Genomic DNA, 17,977 nt, shown 5'->3' on the forward strand with positions numbered 1-17,977 from the left:
CTCAGAGTTCCTATTTTTTTGCTCATTGTCCCAGACCATCTTTTTTTTTTTTTTTAATTTTTTTTATTATTTATTTATTTATTTATTTGAGAGAGAGAGCGAGAAACAGCATGAGAGGGGATAGGGTCAGAGGAAGAAGCAGGCTCCCCGCTGAGCCGGGAGCCCGATGCGGGACTCGATCCCAGGACTCCGGGATCATGACCTGAGCCGAAGGCAGTCGCTTAACCAACTGAGCCACCCAGGCGCCCTGTCCCAGACCATCTTTTATAGGAAAAATTCCATACAGGATCACGTATCACACCTAGTTATTTCTTCCTAGTGTCTTTCAAATTGGAATAATTCCTTAATCTTCTCTAGACTTTTATGACCTTGATATTTTAAAATATTATAATCTAATCCAATATGTAGAATCCACTCAATTTAGATTTGTTCAATGTTAAATGTATATATATCATACATATTTATATATATTATTTATATATTATATATATATTTGCTGTAATATCACCAATATTGTATTCTTTTTACTGCATCCCATTGGTAGTACATGATATCCATAGGTATTATCATTTTTGTTCCCTTTGTTATCAATAAATATTTTGTGAAGAGCTATTTTGATAGTATGTAAAATCCTGTTCTCAAGTCAATTTTCCTTGCTAGTTTTTGCTTCCTTTAGTATTTTTCACTGGAATTAATTTTACTATGATGATTGCTTAATTGTGATGTTTTAACTCCATTGTTCAGTTACATTTGTTGGTTGGTTTTCCATTATAAAGAACACCATCACCACCACCACCAACAACAAAATTACATCTCCATTTATTGATTTATATCAGTGTGGATTTATGGATCCTTTTTGTATTCAATTTGTTATTGTCTATTATTATTGTTATTTTTCACTGATTCTTAAACTGTCCCAGATTTGCTCATAGGAGACCCTGAAGCTGGCTCCTATGTCTCTTTGACAGTCCCATTAGTCTTTCTTCCTTCCTGTCCAAGAAGATGTTCCAGACTCATGTTATTTTTATCCTGTTCCATCCCTGGAGTTAACTTTTTCCAGGGGGTCCTGGTTTCTTTTAGAAGGCCAAGTTATATAGGCAAACCAGAGAGAGGTTCTGGAGTCCCAAGGCAGATGCCTACATCCTTTTTTCCCATATTGGACATGCCTTATACAATTTGAGGTTTTAAGTAATATGTATAGATGCATCATTTACACAGAACAAGCCAACTCAGTTGTCAAACATCTCCATTTATACTATTTCATACCCTATGTAGCATTTTCCAGGAAGCCATGTCTAAAAGACCAATCCCAAAATTCTAGAATCGTTTACCGTGAGCAGTTTTAGACCAGGAATATCTTGCTAAACGCAGGCATAGCAAAGGGCTCTTCCCCTTGTCAAATACCATTAATTTGTTAGGGAAGAAGCCTATGTTTAGCATATTTGCAAAAAGAATACAGGTAGTTACCTACTTTTTTCCCCCCCAATAAAGAGAAACAGACTGCAAGCCAGCTGCTTAACCACTTCTTCCCCTGTGCCTTGATTATAATTTTAATATTAGGTGCTTTGTCTCCTCATTTTATTACTGTCTTATTCTAAGATTTTCCTGGCTATATTAAATATTTATTTTTCCAAATAAGTTTTAAATAAGCATATTTCACAAATGCTGTTGGTTTTTTTTTTTGTTTTTTTTTTTCCTTGAAAACATATTATATTTACTTACCAGTTTTGGAAGAATTATCTTCTTTATTATAGGTGAGACTCCTTACCAATAATGATTTAAAAGTAAACTTGTTTGTATATAAGTATGTGTACATGTTTGATAATCTAAAAACATCCAATAGTCTTATGGATTAAAGTTATAGCTTATCATTTGTTTTAGATTGACTTTTTAAAAAATGGTTTTTGGCAAACAATCAATACAGCTTACTGCAGGGTTTTCATCAGAAAAATGAGAATTATTTAACTGGTATATTTTGTAGTTAAGATTAATTATCTGAAATATACTTTCTTTTTTCAGGTACAATTTTGTATTAGTAGGTGAAAATTTATAAAATATTAAGATGTTGTAAGTAGTTATCAAATAACTAAAATGGTAGTGCATGTGATCCTTGTTTTTGTGCATGAACACATTTTTCTTAGTCATTTATATGTAGAATGGCACTCATACAAAGATCTATTTCCCATACTTTTTTAAAGTATTCATCAAAAAATGATTTTTACTTTTTTAGGAATTATATTTTTTTGACCTTGAAGCATCTTTAGATTTTATTTATTTATCTTCCAGAGAGAGAGAGAGGGAGAGTACAAGCAGGGGGAGTGGCAGGCAGAGGGAGAAGCAGGCTCCTCGCTGAGCAGGGAGCCTGATGTGGGACCCGATCCCAGGACCCTGAGATCATGACCCGAGCTGAAGGCAGATGCTTAACCATCTGAGCCACCCAGGTGCCCCTGAAGCATGTTGTTTTAACTTAAATTATATAAATTATATAGACCAAAACTATGGCATTATTTTTGTTAGCTCCATATTACTTAGAAATTCTAAAGGGTCTAGAAACTCTACTTCTATAAAATTAATTGAATGTTATTTATACTCCAATAAAAAATAGCTGTTTCAATTTAACTGAAAATACGGAGATAATGAAACCATTAAAAGTTGCCTTCACTTTCAAAAGTCAAAATCTTCACAAACCCATTACCAGAATGATTCTTTGGGTTGTACACATTGTATTTTTAAAAAGTAATGCTGTGAAATAATTAAATAAACCAACTAAGTCAGTTACTTTAAAATGTGGAATTGTTCTGCTTTTTCCCTGTTCTCTTCAGTTACTCTCTTGTTGGTTCATTTTGTAGCATTCTAAAAGGAGAGCCAGGATAATTTGTCTGCTGAGACTAATCTGAATTTCCCTTTAGAGTAAGGATAGAGTACTGAGGAGAATGCGAGGTGTCAAGGCTCTTGGGAGGAAGAGTCAGTGCCCACTCATATCACCCAGGTGTGCTATTAAAATTGAATGGGTTCCCATTATAACACACTGTCCCCACTGAACCCAAGAGCATGAGGAAGGCAAGTCATCCTCAAAAAAATGTTTCAGTAAGTAATAAGTGCTTTTCATTTTGACTCCATGAATATTATTTAATATATAAAACTCCAATTGTTAATTCTGTCAGTTTTTTTAAAAAAAGCTAATGTAGTTAAGTGTTAATGAAATGGTGCCTAGACCCTTTGGACTTGACTGACAGATATTCATGTACACCTTTATTACACAAAGCTTGTGAGGGATCCTGGAGACACATTGCTGTATAGAAAACAAAGACATCTAATGTTAACTGTCCCCACTTTTCTCTAAGGGACTTCATGGTGGTATTAAAATTTTTAAAAATCACTGGGCAAATTCTAAATGTTTAAAATTTATCAAGACAGAATATTTTAACACCTGTTACTTGATTTATCTCGGTAGGTACTCAGCAAGAAAGACAATGTTACTTCTAAATTGTGGGCTCAAAGAGGACAGCAAGGTGCACAGTGGAAGAAAGTGGAAGTGTTTTTAGGCGTTCAATCACATATACAGGTTTGTTAAGCCAAGTAGTTGTTGGGTGATATGGGAGTTTTGTTGAATTTTTTTTCTCTAATCCTACTTTATTTCCTCCACTCATAGCCTTTTTATCCTCCCACCCCCTTCCTGATGTGTTATATGAATGCCTACCACTCCATGTAGCATTTCCGTAAGGGATTTAACAGTTCCAGATGTCCTAATTTCTCCCAGATAGACAACCATGTTCTAGGACTATGTAATTTTAATGCCAGCCATCATGCTTCACTTCACAATCAGCCTCACTCATACAAAGAACACCTCCCTCGATTTTACAGATATATTCCCGGAGACTGTGGAGTAATTATGTTAATCTCTTTCAAAACTAATTAAAAAGACAGACTTTTGAAAGTGCGTTGTATTGTTGAACCTTATTAAAGGTAATTGATTTACCTAACTCAAAAATATTTTGGGTAGGCACAAAATTATATAATGCTGTATTTGTCTTCATGTAGATTACAATAATATTAGGAGGATAAGACCTATACATATCTAACAATTTAAAATAAGAAGTAGTACATATGCTTAAATTGAAGATAATTATATGCCAAGGTAATTGGTATGGATTTTGTTTTTTATGGATTATCAAGAAAATAACTCATGGGTGTGTGTGTGTGTGCACGCGCGTGCATATGTGTATTTGTGTGTGTGTGTGCGTGCGTGTGTGTGTGTGCATGTATTTGGCAGAAGGGGGTTTTCTTGGAAGAAAACCTTAGCTCAGCTATTAAAATTTTTAAGATTTGGATCAGGAGAGTGAGAAGCCAAAAGCGTTTATGCCGGGGACCATTTTCTTTTTTTTTTTTAAAGATTTTATTTATTTGACAGAGAGAGACACAGTGAGAGAGGGAACACAAGCAGGGGGAGTGGGAGAGGGAGAAGCAGGCTTCCCATGGAGCAGGGAGCCCGACGCGGGGCTCGATCCCAGGACCCTGGGATCACGACCTGAGCCGAAGGCAGACGCCCAACGACTGAGCCACCCAGGCGCCCCCGGGGACCATTTTCTTAGTCTTAATTGCACAGGGCTTAATTTCATGAATTTAGAACCATTTATCTCTAGATAGAAGATATATCTTGGCTAATTACTGCATTTCCAGTCCTCTGTATATGCAGAAATAGTAACCTCTTCTGCTGTGGGTATTCAGTAACTATAGTCACGTGCTGTGTGAAAGATCAGCTCTTGTCCATACCGGTGGAAGCACAGGGCAGCTACCTCTGTAAAGGATCAATACTGCCCTGTCCCCAATTTCTTGGAATGGTAGGTGTCATAAATCCCATATGTTTTTGGCCTCTCACTAGAGCCCAGTTTTCTTATGGATCATTTGTAGATTATTTAGGAAATTGATAAGAAATAAGTTCAGCCTGAAGATGTAATTATTGGACGGCAATTTCATATTGCACAATATGAAATTTATTTTTAAAATGACTCCACCTGTTCATTCTCTAAGATCTTTTAACTGAGGGTAGAAGAATCCTCAGCAAGAACATGGAGAAGGTTTCGCTGCTGCCAGACATAGACTTCTACCCCAGGCAATGAATTTTTAACTAGTTCTGTGCAAGTAGAATATTTGTATAGTAAAATCATGTTCAAAATAACATTAAGGGGGATTTCAGCAGGAGGAATCAATTATTAATTAACGTTTCTGAAATTTGCTTTTTCATATATTGAAATTTGATTGAAGAGAAATATGCCCATGTTGTTTGATTCTTAAAATTAGATAATAATGGCTTGTGAATATTTGATGTTTTTTTTGGATTCACTCATTCCTTCCATACAGACTTACTAAGCACCCACTATGTGCAAGGCTCAGTACTATGCACTGAGCCAGGCATACTGTCCGTGTTTTTCCCGTTTTGACAATATCATTCCCTTTCACCTCAGAAAGAGGAATACCTCTAACCCTTGAGTAAAATATAAGATGCTTTTAGAAATTATATGCGGAATCAGCACTGAGTAGTTTTCAGAGTTTTATTTGGGAGCCCTCAAACTTAGAGTACTTAAGTAAAATAGGTCGTGTAACTAAAGCAGGCATATACACAGCACTTAGTAAGTGCTAAGTTCTATTCTATGAATTTGAAACATTTATTCCTTTAGTTTTTACAGTCATTGTATGATCATTATCCCCCTTTTATATTAGAATACACAGTTAACCTACACACGAGGGAACTTGCTCTAGATGCAGACTACAAAATGGCAGAGACAGACTTTAAGCAAGGCCAGTTCATCTCCAAGTCCATAATCCAAACGCTGTGCCATATTGCTTTCCAAATTTTCCAAAATAATTGACCCTGCTTTTTATTTTACTGAAAAAATGTAATTACTCTTTAAAGAAAGTGTAATCACATTCAATAAGAAAGTGTATGGAATCTTAACCAGCATCTTATGGAGCATTGGGATATAAGCAGTGATTTGATCATTTGAACATGGCAGGCACCTGAGGGTCCATCTATAGAGTTGTGCAAAAACAAATTAATAAGGAAACACTTATTATCTGATTTCTTTTTCACAGAACACTGTATCACATATTTAAATGTTTAGATGCATCCAGAAAATAGAGTACCCTTTTCAATTTGTGTATCGGTGTTTCCTTATAAAACACTGTAGTCCTTATTCTTTCTAGTTTCACCTTTTCTTAATGATTTCCAACCTCTCAATCTATCAAATTTATTTTTCTTTTCCAGCATATCTGTTATGAAGAACAATATATGTAAATTTGGTATATGAATTGACATAAAAATTGTATTTTTATTTTGTTTTGGTTTTGATAATTTGAGAGGCAAGATTTTCAATTATTCTACCATCTTATCTTGAAAGGGAAACACATACGTTTTCATACAGTCACATAAAAGCATAACACATCCTAAGGAAAAATTGTAATTCTTTTGAGAAAAATGTTTAGATTTCATCAAAAGCTGTTTGGGAGTTTGAACAATAAATATTTGTATAAAATCACTGAAGTAAATCTGTATTCCTTGTTAACTCATTTCAAATTGCTCTAAATTTACTTTAAAATATGTGAATATTTCTTATGTTAATACACAAATACATATTTGGCATGCAGAGAAATTTAATAGAAACATTCTGAATTAATTTCACTTAGAAATTTGAAACTAAACAATTTGTGACTTCTTGTGTTCTGTGAAACAGTGTTAATTGTTCTTCCAAGCACTGGTAATGTTACAAATTGAAGATGAAATTTCTAAACATTTTAGCAACTCCTGTTATTACCTTTAATCATTTCTAATTCTTTTGGAGTCCGTGTAAGTGGGATTTCCCTGTCAGACAGTGGCTCACATGAGAATTTTGTTCATCACATACATTGGTCAAAGGCAAATTAAAATCATTTCAATTCCAAAAATGTGGGCAATTTAAAAAAACTCATGGTATTGAGGTTTGATATCTTCACTTTCACATAGTTGGGGTGGACAGATCTGAGGAGTGGCAACAAATTGGCCAAAATAAAGGATGTGGTTGCATCTTCTTTCTCTTCGTGTGCTTTGTCACCTGATTGGCCTCTTTCCTCCCATACGAGGTGCAAGTGAGGCTCTAAGAAGCGAGCAGGTCTTGTTTTGGATGAGAGAGCTATAGAAGCAGCATTGGTAGGTTGGTGGCTCCTGCTGGTTATCTTTGCCACCTGCCCTAAAAATCTAGACAAGACATAGTGGTGTTGCCACTCCCACATTTGTGGGATAACTCTCAAACATTTTGGGTGAGTTTCATTATGGGGTATTTTTATTAGATTCAAACCTAATGTCCTATATTTAATGGTTGCCTCAAATTTTGAATTCTTGGACAATTCAACTGAAATTGATTTCTTTCCTTCTTTCCTTTCTTCCTTTTTTTTTTTTTTTTTAAAGATTGTCTTTAGGGCAAAGCGTGGTATCAGTTACATGGGAGATGTAGCAGTGGATGATATTTCCTTTCAAGATTGTGCCCCCCTGCTTAGCCCAGACAGGAAGTGTACTGCTCAAGAATTCACGTGTGCAAACAAGCAGTGCATTGCAAAGGACAAGCTGTGTGATTTTGTGAATGATTGCGCTGATAATTCAGATGAATCTACTTTCATTTGCAGTAAGTGGAAGTTTTCTATTTCCTCACTTTTCCCCTTTGTCTCCTACAACCTTACCCTGCATGTGGTGTGTTAATTGCTGAAACATACGAAGTATGTAAAGCTCAGTAGCAAGTCAGGTAAGGTGATTTACCTATTTAAATACATTTCTTTCCTTCTCTCAATACTTAATTTAGAACTGTAATTCATTTAAAACTAGTTGGTGTCTTGGTGTGTGTGAAATAATTGGTGATAAATTGGAAAACAGGTGTGTTCAAACACAAACAGAATGGAAACGGGTATTTTTCATATGAAAGAAAGTTTTGGGAAAAAGACAAGCAAAACATCCATCAATGCCAATTCGTGCAGGGCTCACAAGCCTCTATGCTTTGATGCATTTGAGAGAGTTGTCATTCCTTTGTGTAAATTATGAGATGTGATAAATGTTAAAAATAAATAAATACCTAGATAATATATTAAACAAAGTGGTCTTCTAAAGGAAATACATATCAGCTATATGATATTATTGTAGGAGATCAACTCATAATAAATAGCACCTATTAAAATATCCTTAGCTAAATGGGCCATATATGCTCATTTGGGTAAGTCTGTAAATTGTGCAACACAGTCCAATTATTACCTCATTGCATTGCAAATGAGGTGAATACAGATTGTCAAAATGAAGATTGACAAATTATTCCACTTACTTGTAATAATTTCTGAGCAAGAATATTTTTGTTTGAGCCTTTGTTGTTGTTACTGAACCAAATCTGGAATATCAAGAACAACTTCAGTAGAGTAAGAGCTCTCGTTTGTATAGAACTTTTAACGTTCAAAGCCCTCTAATCTACTAATGTCTACTTGATCTTCACAGAAGCCCTGAGGGGTAAGTGGGACAGACACTCTTACTGTATATTCCACAGAGGAAGCCGCCAACAGGAGTACTTAAAATTTTGTCAAAGTTCTTAAGACTGGTGTTGACAGAATTGGTCCTATAACCAAGAACTTTATGATTCACTGCTTTGCTCAAGCTACCATACCACCTCTGTGTAAAGCTGAATCTTAAAAATATTAAAAAAGTTATAGATGTAGAAATCCTATTTATATCAAGTAGCTGTTTCTTCAGTTGTGGATTATTTCTTCCAATATCTATTTATTAGCACACAGGAGCCAAGCAAATATATTTGGCTAATCTTGAATTCTGAATTAATCTTTACCTTGTAAATATTTTCTGCTGCGTGTTTACTTTCTGCATCAAATGCTTTTACAGTTTCTTCATTGCCGTTTTCATTTCAATATCACAGAAATCTAGGTTATCAGTCAAAGAGAGCAGATATTATGCTTTTGAATTTTATTTCTTATGTTGCCAATGTATTTCTTTCCCCAGATAAAATTTAATGCCATTTTGAAAGTATTGATTTATTTATGGCTAAATTTTCCCAGAACTCTTTGTGTTTAGGTTCTAAATTTGTAAATATTTCTAGGAATGCTTTGTCTGTATTTAGGAAAGGATGCTGATAGTTAAGAGAGTCTGAAATGTGTGGGAACTTACTGTCTTGGTAGTTCTTTATTTTTTGAGTATAGTTGACACACAATGTTACATTAGTTTCAGATGCACAATGTAGTGATTCAGCAACTCTATACATGATGCTATGCTCACAAGTGTAGCTACCATCTGTCACCACACAACACTGTTACAATACCATTGACTGTATTCCCTTGCTGTACCTTTTACTCCCATGACTTACTCGTCCATAACTGGAAGTCTGTGTCTCCCACTACCCTTCATCCATTTTGCCCATCCCCCATTCTCTTACCCTCCGGCAACCATCACATTGTTCTCAGTATTTATAGGTTTGATTCTGCTTTTTGTTTGTTTATTCATTTGTTTTGTGTTTTAGATTCCACATATAAATCATTAGGTATTTGTTATCTTTCTCTGACTTACTTCACTTAGCATAATATGGGTAGTTCTTTTGTATGAAAAATAAAGGTAAAAGTAATCATAAGACTTTGGACAGAAGGTTGTACCAGAAAGTGCTTTTTGGTGAGTTGATTGCCAAATCACTCTTGTTTAGGTTTTGAATGGGGCTACACATATCAGTAATACTGGTGCAAGAAAGCTGAATTACTTCCAGGTATTACATAGAAAAAAGAAAACTTTTTCTACTCATTACAACAAATAAACAACAGACGTTAGACCTTAAAAAAGAAACCCACATTTTGATACTGGTTCTCATACATGAGTATGATTTTTTTAAATAGCATTGATTATTTGTATTATATATTTTTAAAAATTTACCTATAATCCCATTCTACAGTATTGAATGTTTTAATTATAGTGTGGCTAACATATGCTATATAAATTTTGAGTTATCCTGTATAAACTGTAAACTTTTTTTTATTATGTTAATCACCATACATTACATCATTAGCTTTTTTTTTTTTTTTAAGATTTTATTTATTTGACAGAGAGAGACACAGCAAGAGAGGGAACAGAAGCAGGGGGAGTGGGAGAGGGAAAAGCAGGCTTCCCGCTGAGCAGGGAGCCCGATGCGGGGCTTGATTCCAGGACCCTGGGATCATGACCTGAGCTGAAGGCAGACGCCCAACGACTGAGCCACCCAGGCGCCCCTACATCATTAGCTTTTGATGTAGTGTTCCATGATTCATTGTTTGCGTATAACACACAGTGCTGCATTCAGTACGTACCCTCTTTAATACCCATCACCAGGCTAACCATCCCCCCACTCCCCTCCCCTCTAGAACCCTCAGTTTGTTTCTCAGAGTCCATAGTCTCTCATGGTTCATCACCCCCTCCAATTTCCCCCGCTTCATTTTTCCCTTCCTGCTATCTTCTTTTTTTTAACATATAATGTATTATTCGTTTCAGAGGTACACTTCTGTGATTCAACAGTCTTACACAATTCACAGCACTCACCATAGCACATACCCTCCCCAATGTCTATCACCCAGCCACCCCATCCCTCCCACCCCCCATCACTCCAGCAATCCTCAGTTTGTTTCCTGAGATTAAGAATTCCTCATATCAGTGAGATCATATGATACGTGTCTTTCTCTGATTGACTTATTTCACTCAGCATAATACCCTCCAGTTCCATCCACGCCATTGCAAATGGCAAGATTTCATTCCTTTTGATGGCTGCATAATATTCCATTGTATATGTGTGTGTGTGTGTGTATATATATATATATATATATATATATATATATATATATATATACCACATCTTCTTTATCCATTTATCTGTCGATGGACATCTTGGCTCTTTCCATAGTTTGGCTATTGTGGACATTGCTGCTATAAACACCGGGGTGTATATACCCCTTCAGATCCCTACATTTGTATCTTTGGGGTAAATACCCAGTAGTGCAATTGCGGGGTTGTAGGGTGGCTCTATTTTCAACTTTTTGAGGAAGCTCCATACTGTTTTCCATAGTGGCTGCATCAGCTTGCATTCCCACCAACAGTGTAGGAGGGTTCCCCTTTCTCTGCATCCAAGCCAACATCTATTGTTCCCTAGTTGTTAATTTTATCCATTCTGACTGGTGTGAGGTGGCATCTCATTGAGGTTTTGATTTGGATTTCCCTGATGTCGAGCAATGTTGAGCACTTTTTCATGTGTCTGTTGGCCATTTGGATGTCTTCTTTGGAAAAATGTCTGTTCAAGTCTTCTGCCCATTTCTTGATTGGATCCTTTGTTCTTTGGGTGTTGAGTTTAATAAGTTCTTTATAGATTTTGGATACTAGCCCTTTATCTGATATGTCATTTGCAAATATCTTCTCCCATTCTGTCAGTTGTCTTTTGGTTTTGTTGACTGTTTCTTTTGCTGTGCAAAAGCTTTTTATCTTGATGAAGTCCCAATGGTTCATTTTTGTCCTTGCTTCCCTTGCCTTTGACAATGTTTCTAGGAGCAGGTTGCTGCAGCTGAGGTCGAAGAGGTTGCTGCCTGTGTTCTCTAGGATTTTGATGGGCTCCTGTCTCATATTTAGGTCTTTCAACCATTTGGAGTCTATTTTTGTGTGTGGTGTAAGGAAATGGTACAGTTTCATTCTTCTGCATATGGCTGTCTAATTTTCCCAACACCATTTGTTGAGAGACTCTTTTTTCCATTGGACATTCTTTCCTGCTTTGTCAAAGATGAGTTGACCATAGAGTTGAGGGTCCATTTCTGGGCTCTCTATTCTGTTCCATTGATCTATGTGTCTGTTTTTGTGCCAGTACCATACTGTCTTGATGATGACAGCTTTGTAATAGAGCTGGAAGTCCGGGATTGTGATGCGACCAGCTTGCTTTTCTTTTTCAACATTCCTCTGGCTGTTCGGGGTCCTTTCTGGTTCCATACAAATTTTAGGATTATTTATTCCATTTCTTTGAAAAACGTAGATGGTATTTTGATACGGATTGCATGAAATGTGTAGATTACTCTAGGTAGCATTGACATCTTCACAATATTTGTTCTTCCAATCCATGAGCATGGAATGTTTTTCCATTTCTTTGTGTCTTCCTCAATTTCTTTCATGAGTATTTTCTAGTTTTCTGAGAACAGATTCTTTGCCTCTTTGGTTAGATTTATTCCTAGGTATCTTATGGTTTTGGGTGCCACTGATTTCTGTGCATTGATTTTATATCCTGCCACTTTACTGAATTCCTGTATGAATTCTAGCAGTTTTGGGGTGGAGTCTTTTGGGTTTTCCACATAAAGTATCATATCATCAGCAAAGAGTGAGAGTTTGACTTCTTCCTTGCCAATTTGGATGCCTTTTATTTCTTTTTGTTGTCTGATTGCTGTGGCTAGGACTTCTAGTACTATGTTGAATAGCAGTGGTGATAGTGGACATCCCTGCCGTGTTCCTGACCTTAGGGTGAAAGCTCTCAGTTTTTCCCCACTAAGAATGATATTCACTACGGGTTTTTCATAGATGGCTTTTATGATATTGAGGTATGTACCCTCTATGCCTATACTCTGAAGAGTTTTGATCAAGAAAAGATGCTGTACTTTGTCAAATGCTTTTTCTGCATCTATTGAGAGGATCGTATGGTTCTTGTTCTTTTTTTTATTAATGTATTGTATCACATTGATTGATTTGCAGATATTGAGCCACCCTTGCAACCCAGGAATAAATCCCACTTGGTTGTGGTGAATATTCCTTTTAATGTACTGTTGGATCCTATGGGCTAGTATTTTGGTGAGAATTTTTGCATCCATGTTCATCCAGGATATTGGTCTGTAATTCTCGTTTTTGAGGGGGTCTTTGTCTGGTTTTGGGATCAAGGTAATGGTGGCCTCATAAAATGAGTTTGGAAGTTTTCCTTCCATTTCTATTTTTTGGAACAGTTTCAGAAGAATAGGTATTAATTCTTCTTTAAATGTTTGGTAGAATTCTCCTGGGAAGCCATCTGGCCCTGGGCTTTTGTTTGTTGGGGAATTTTTGATGACTGCTTCAATTTCCTTAGTGGTTATAGGTCTGATCAGGTTTTCTATTCCTTCCTGGTTCAGTTTTGGTAGTTGATACATCTCTAGGAATGCATCCCTTTCTTCCAGATTATCTAATTTGCTGGCATAGAGTTGCTCATAATATGTTCTTATAATTGTTTGTATTTCTTTGGTGTTGGTTGTGATCTCTCCTCTTTCATTCATGATTTTATTTATTTGGGTCCTTTCTCTTTCTTTTTGATAAGTCTGGCCAGGGGTTTATCAATCTTGTTAATTCTTTCAAAGAACCAGCTCCTAGTTTCGTTGATCTGTTCTACTGTTCTTTTAGTTTCTATTTCATTGATTTCTGCTCTGATCTTTATTATTTCTCTTCTCCTGCTGGGTTTAGGCTTTATTTGCTGTCCTCTCTCCAGGCCCTTTAGGTGTAGGGTTAGGTTGTGTATTTGAGACCTTTCTTGTTTCTTGAGAAAGGCTTGTATTGCTATATACTTTCCTCTTAGGACTGCCTTGGCTGCAGTTGTGTTTTAAACAGTTGTGTTTTCATTTTCATTGGTTTCCATGAATTTTTTAAATTCTTCTTTAATTTCCTGGTTGACCCATTCATTCTTTAGTAGGATGCTCTTTAGCCTCCATGTATTTGAGTTCTTTCCAACTTTCCTCTTGTGATTGAGTTCTAGTTTCAAAGCATTGTGGTCTGAAAATAGGCAGGGAATGATCCCAGTCTTTTGGTACTGGTTGTGACCTAGGATGTGATCTATTCTGGAGAATGTTCCATGGACACTAGAGAAGAATGTGTATTCTGTTGCTTTGGGATGGAATGTTCTGAATACGTCCGTGAAGTCTATTTGACCCAGTGTGTCATTGAAAGTCTTTATTTCCTTGTTGATCTTTTGCTTAGATGATCTGTCTATTTCAGTGAGGGGGGTGTTAAAGTCCCCTACTATTATTGTATCGTTGTCGATGTGTTTCTTTGATTTTGTTATTAATTGGCTTATATAATTGGCTGCTCCCATGTTAGGGGCATAGATATTTACAATTGTTTGATCTTCTTGTTGGATAGACCTTAAGTATGATATAGTGTCCTTCCTCATCTCTTATTATAGTCTTTGGTTTAAAATCTAATTTGTCTGATCTAAGGATTGCCACCCCAGCTTTCTTTTGGTGTCCATTAGCATGGTAAATGGTTTTCCACCCCCTCACTTTCAATCTGGGGGTGTCTTTGGGTCTAAAATGAGTCTCTTACAGACAGCATATCGATGGGTCTTGTTTTTTTATCCAATCTGTTAGCCTGTGTCTTTTGATTGGGGCATTTAGCCCATTTACATTCAGGGTAACTATTGAAAGATATGAATTTAGTGCCATTGTATTGCCTGTAAGGTGACTGTTACTGTATATTGTCTGTGTTCCTTTCTGGTCTCTGTTACTTGTAGGCTCTCTCTTTGCTTAGAGGACCCCTTTCAATATTTCTTGTAGGGCTGGTTTTGTGTTTGCAAATTCCTTTAGTTTTTGTTTGTCCTGGAAGCTTTTTATCTCTCCTTCTATTTTCAATGACAGCCTAGCTGGATATAGTATTCTTGGCTGCATATTTTTCTCGTTTAGTGCTCTGAATATATCATGCCAGTCCTTTCTGGCCTGCCAGGTCTCTGTGGATAGGTCTGTTGCCAATCTAATGTTTCTACCATTGTAGGTTACAGATCTCTTGTCCTGAGCTGCTTTCAGGATTTTCTCTTTGTCTCTGAGACTTGTAAGTTTTACTATTAGATATCGGGTTATTGAAGTATTTTTATTGATTTTGAGGGGGGTTCTCTGTGCCTCATGGATTTTGATGCCTGTTTCCTTCCCCAAATTAGGGAAGTTCTCTGCTCTAATTTGCTCCAATATACCTTCTGCCCCTCTCTCTCTTTCTTCTTCTTCTTGGATCCCAATTATTCTAATACTGTTTCGTCTTATGGTATCACTTATCTCTCGAATTCTGCCCTTGTGATCCAGTAGTTGTTTATCTGTCTTTTTCTCAGCTTCTTCATTTTCCATCATTTGGTCTCCATATCACTAATTCTCTCTTCTGCGTCAGTTATCCTAGCAGTTAGCGCCTCCATTTTTGATTGCACCTCATTAATAGTCTTTTTGATTTCGACTTGGTTAGATTTTAGTTCTTTTATTTCTCCAGAAAGCATTTCTCTAATATCTTCCATGCTTTTTTCAAACCCAGGTATTATCTTTAAAATCGTCATTCTGAACTCTAGTTCTAACATCTTACTAATGTCTGTATCAATTAGGTCCCTGGCAGTCGGTACTACCTCTTGTTCTTTTTGTTGAGGTGATTTTTTCCATCTTGTCATTTTATCCAGACGAATGAGAGAAGAAAATGCTAACAGGATAACCACCCCATAAAAATATACATAAACAATCAGAAGAGACCTGAAACCAGGGGAAAATAAAGGCAAAGAAAGAGAAAAGAAAAAAGGAAAAAAAAGGACTAAAAAAGAAATATATACGATCAAATATGATCAGGCTGGTGAATAAATCAGTGCCACTCACTAGATCTTGGGCGTATTTTGGTCTGTTAGAAGAAACTGCCTCTGAAAATTTTAAAGAAGAAAAGCTTATATATGTACAAAAATAAGGGTAAATATGATGATGGGATGGAATATGACTGTAAAGATGAAAATTAGAAAAGATTTTATGAAAGGAATTGATAAGACGTTGGTTGAAAAATGAAAGAAGAGAAATTAAAAAAAATTAAAAAGGAGAGAATGTGATCAGGCAGGAGACTAGAACAAAGCCATACACTAGTGATTTAGGGTATATTTTGGTCTGTTAGAAGAAACTGTATCCCAAAATTTTAAAGAGGGAACAACAAATATGTACCAAAAATAAGGTTAACTACTATGAAGGGATCAAATATTACTCTAAAAATGAAAAATAAAAAAGATTTTTTTAAAAGTGATTGATAAGATGTTGGTTGAAAAAGGGAAAAAGAAAAATTGAAAAAAAAAAGAAAATTAAAAAATATTAACTTTGAAAGACTAAGGAATCAGGGGTAAAAAAGCCATGAATTCTGTGTGCTGTATTCCCCTAGTGCTGGCTTTCTGCCATTCTCATTGATCCGTAAACTTGGTCTTGGCTGGCTGTTCTTGCTCATCTCCTGCGGGTGGGGCCTGTTGCAGTGGTTCTCAAATGTCTTTGTTGGTGGTGGAATTGCCCCGCCCTAGCTAGCCATGGGTAGGGCTAATAATCTGCTCGCGTTTGCTCTCGGGAGCTTTTGTTTCCTGCAAGCTTTCCGTACAGCTTTGGAGGATGGGAGTGAAAATGACGGCCTCCCAATCTCTGCCCTGGAGGAGCCAAGAACTCGGGGCCCCACTCCTCAGTGCACCCCCAGAGAAAAGCGGTCAATTACTCCCATCTCCCTTGCTCCAGCTGCACTCTGTGCTCACCCGGCCTGTGACTGAGCATTTCTATCTCTGGCACAGAACCCCATTTGGAGACTCAAAACCCAGCAGATTCCTGAAGTGCACTCCCATGCCGCTCCTCCCGGGGGAGGAAGGGGAGTCTCCCCGGATCTGCCACTTGTTGGGTCCCTGCTGGAAGAGCAGTGGCCCGACTGTGCCACAGTTCATGGTTTATGGCAACCCCAAGTTGAGAGCCCACTCCTCTGCTCCGTCTTTGCAGCTGGCTTCCCTGCTCCAATTCCTGGGACCTCTGACGCACTCAGTCACCCCCAGTCTTTTGGTGACACCGAGGGTCCTGAGACCACATTGTCCCCGCAAGGGTTCTACCCCCTGCTTAGCCACTGGAGCGACATTCCTCAGTGGAGCAGACTTCTCAAAGTTCCGATTTTGGGCTCTGCGGCTCTATCATTTGCCAGAAGTGGCTGATGGAGGCACCCTCCCTGCCGTCTATCTTCCAGAATATAACCTCAGATTCACTTCTCTGCACCCCCTATTTTCCAGAAAGTGGTCGCTTTTCTGTTCAGAGAGTTGCTGCTATTCTTTTCTTAGATCTCCTGTTGAGTTCATAGATGTTCAGAATGGTTTGATCCCTATCTAGCTGAATTCCTGGGACCAGACAAAATTTAGGTCTCCTACTTCTCCGCCATCTTGCTCCTCCCCCTCTGTATATAGTATAAACTTTGATCTTCGAATTAGACCCGGAAGAATAGGAAGGAGAAAAAAATCTTAAAAGTTACCATAGCAACTGATTTCAGAAATTTGGGTGACAACCAATCAAAAATTTAGCCTTAAGTTCCATAGTCCTTGGAGTTTTTTTGTTTTGTTTTGTTTTGTTTTTGCGAATTCTAGGTAAAGATTGATTGAATATCACAACTCTAAGAAAACTTCTGAAATATCGGGAGGTAGAAATACACCATGGAGGAATAGCAGAAAGAATTTAAACTCCTTTTAAAGGAATGGACTATCTCTGATGGAAAAGAAAATAATAATAATAATAATAATAATTTTTTTTTTTTAAAACAGAAGTACTTGCTGCTTCTATTTTCTTTACATCCGTATAGGCTCTGAAAACAAAATGTGGCAGACAAATTAAAATGTGATTTTTGGCTTTATTATATACATATCTAAAATATGGGACATAGTCAATAAGACGAAAGTGATATGTATGTCTGACAACTCTAAAATATTATTTGAACATATTTTTGCCAGTGATACAGAGGCTCCTTTGGAAAGCAACCCTATTTTTTGTTTCACCATACATTCTAATTAGCATATTTATTGTTCATACATATTTAAGAGTGTATCAGGCATACTGAGAATAATATAATTCTGTACCATGGTTAGTAAGGATGCTGGATATTTAATCAACATAATTAGTGAGTAATATGAACCTAATGGGCAAATGTAACACTGTATTTGCCATCTGCAGTGTCTGT

General features: G+C 36.8%; 1 protein-coding gene across 1 annotated transcript in view; it reads left to right on the top strand.

The window, feature by feature from the left end:
- The window catches only part of MALRD1 (MAM and LDL receptor class A domain containing 1), an 806,170-nt gene that overhangs the window by 338,177 nt on the left and 450,016 nt on the right, over positions 1-17,977 (top strand). The window contains exons 24-25 of the mRNA XM_078074136.1: positions 3,455-3,565; positions 7,442-7,655. Coding sequence (XP_077930262.1) covers positions 3,455-3,565; positions 7,442-7,655 — 325 coding nt within the window. The remainder of the gene's footprint in view (positions 1-3,454; positions 3,566-7,441; positions 7,656-17,977) is intronic.

This window comes from Halichoerus grypus, chromosome 6 (assembly GCF_964656455.1).
Source record: "Halichoerus grypus chromosome 6, mHalGry1.hap1.1, whole genome shotgun sequence".
Taxonomy (NCBI): Eukaryota; Metazoa; Chordata; class Mammalia; order Carnivora; family Phocidae; genus Halichoerus; species Halichoerus grypus.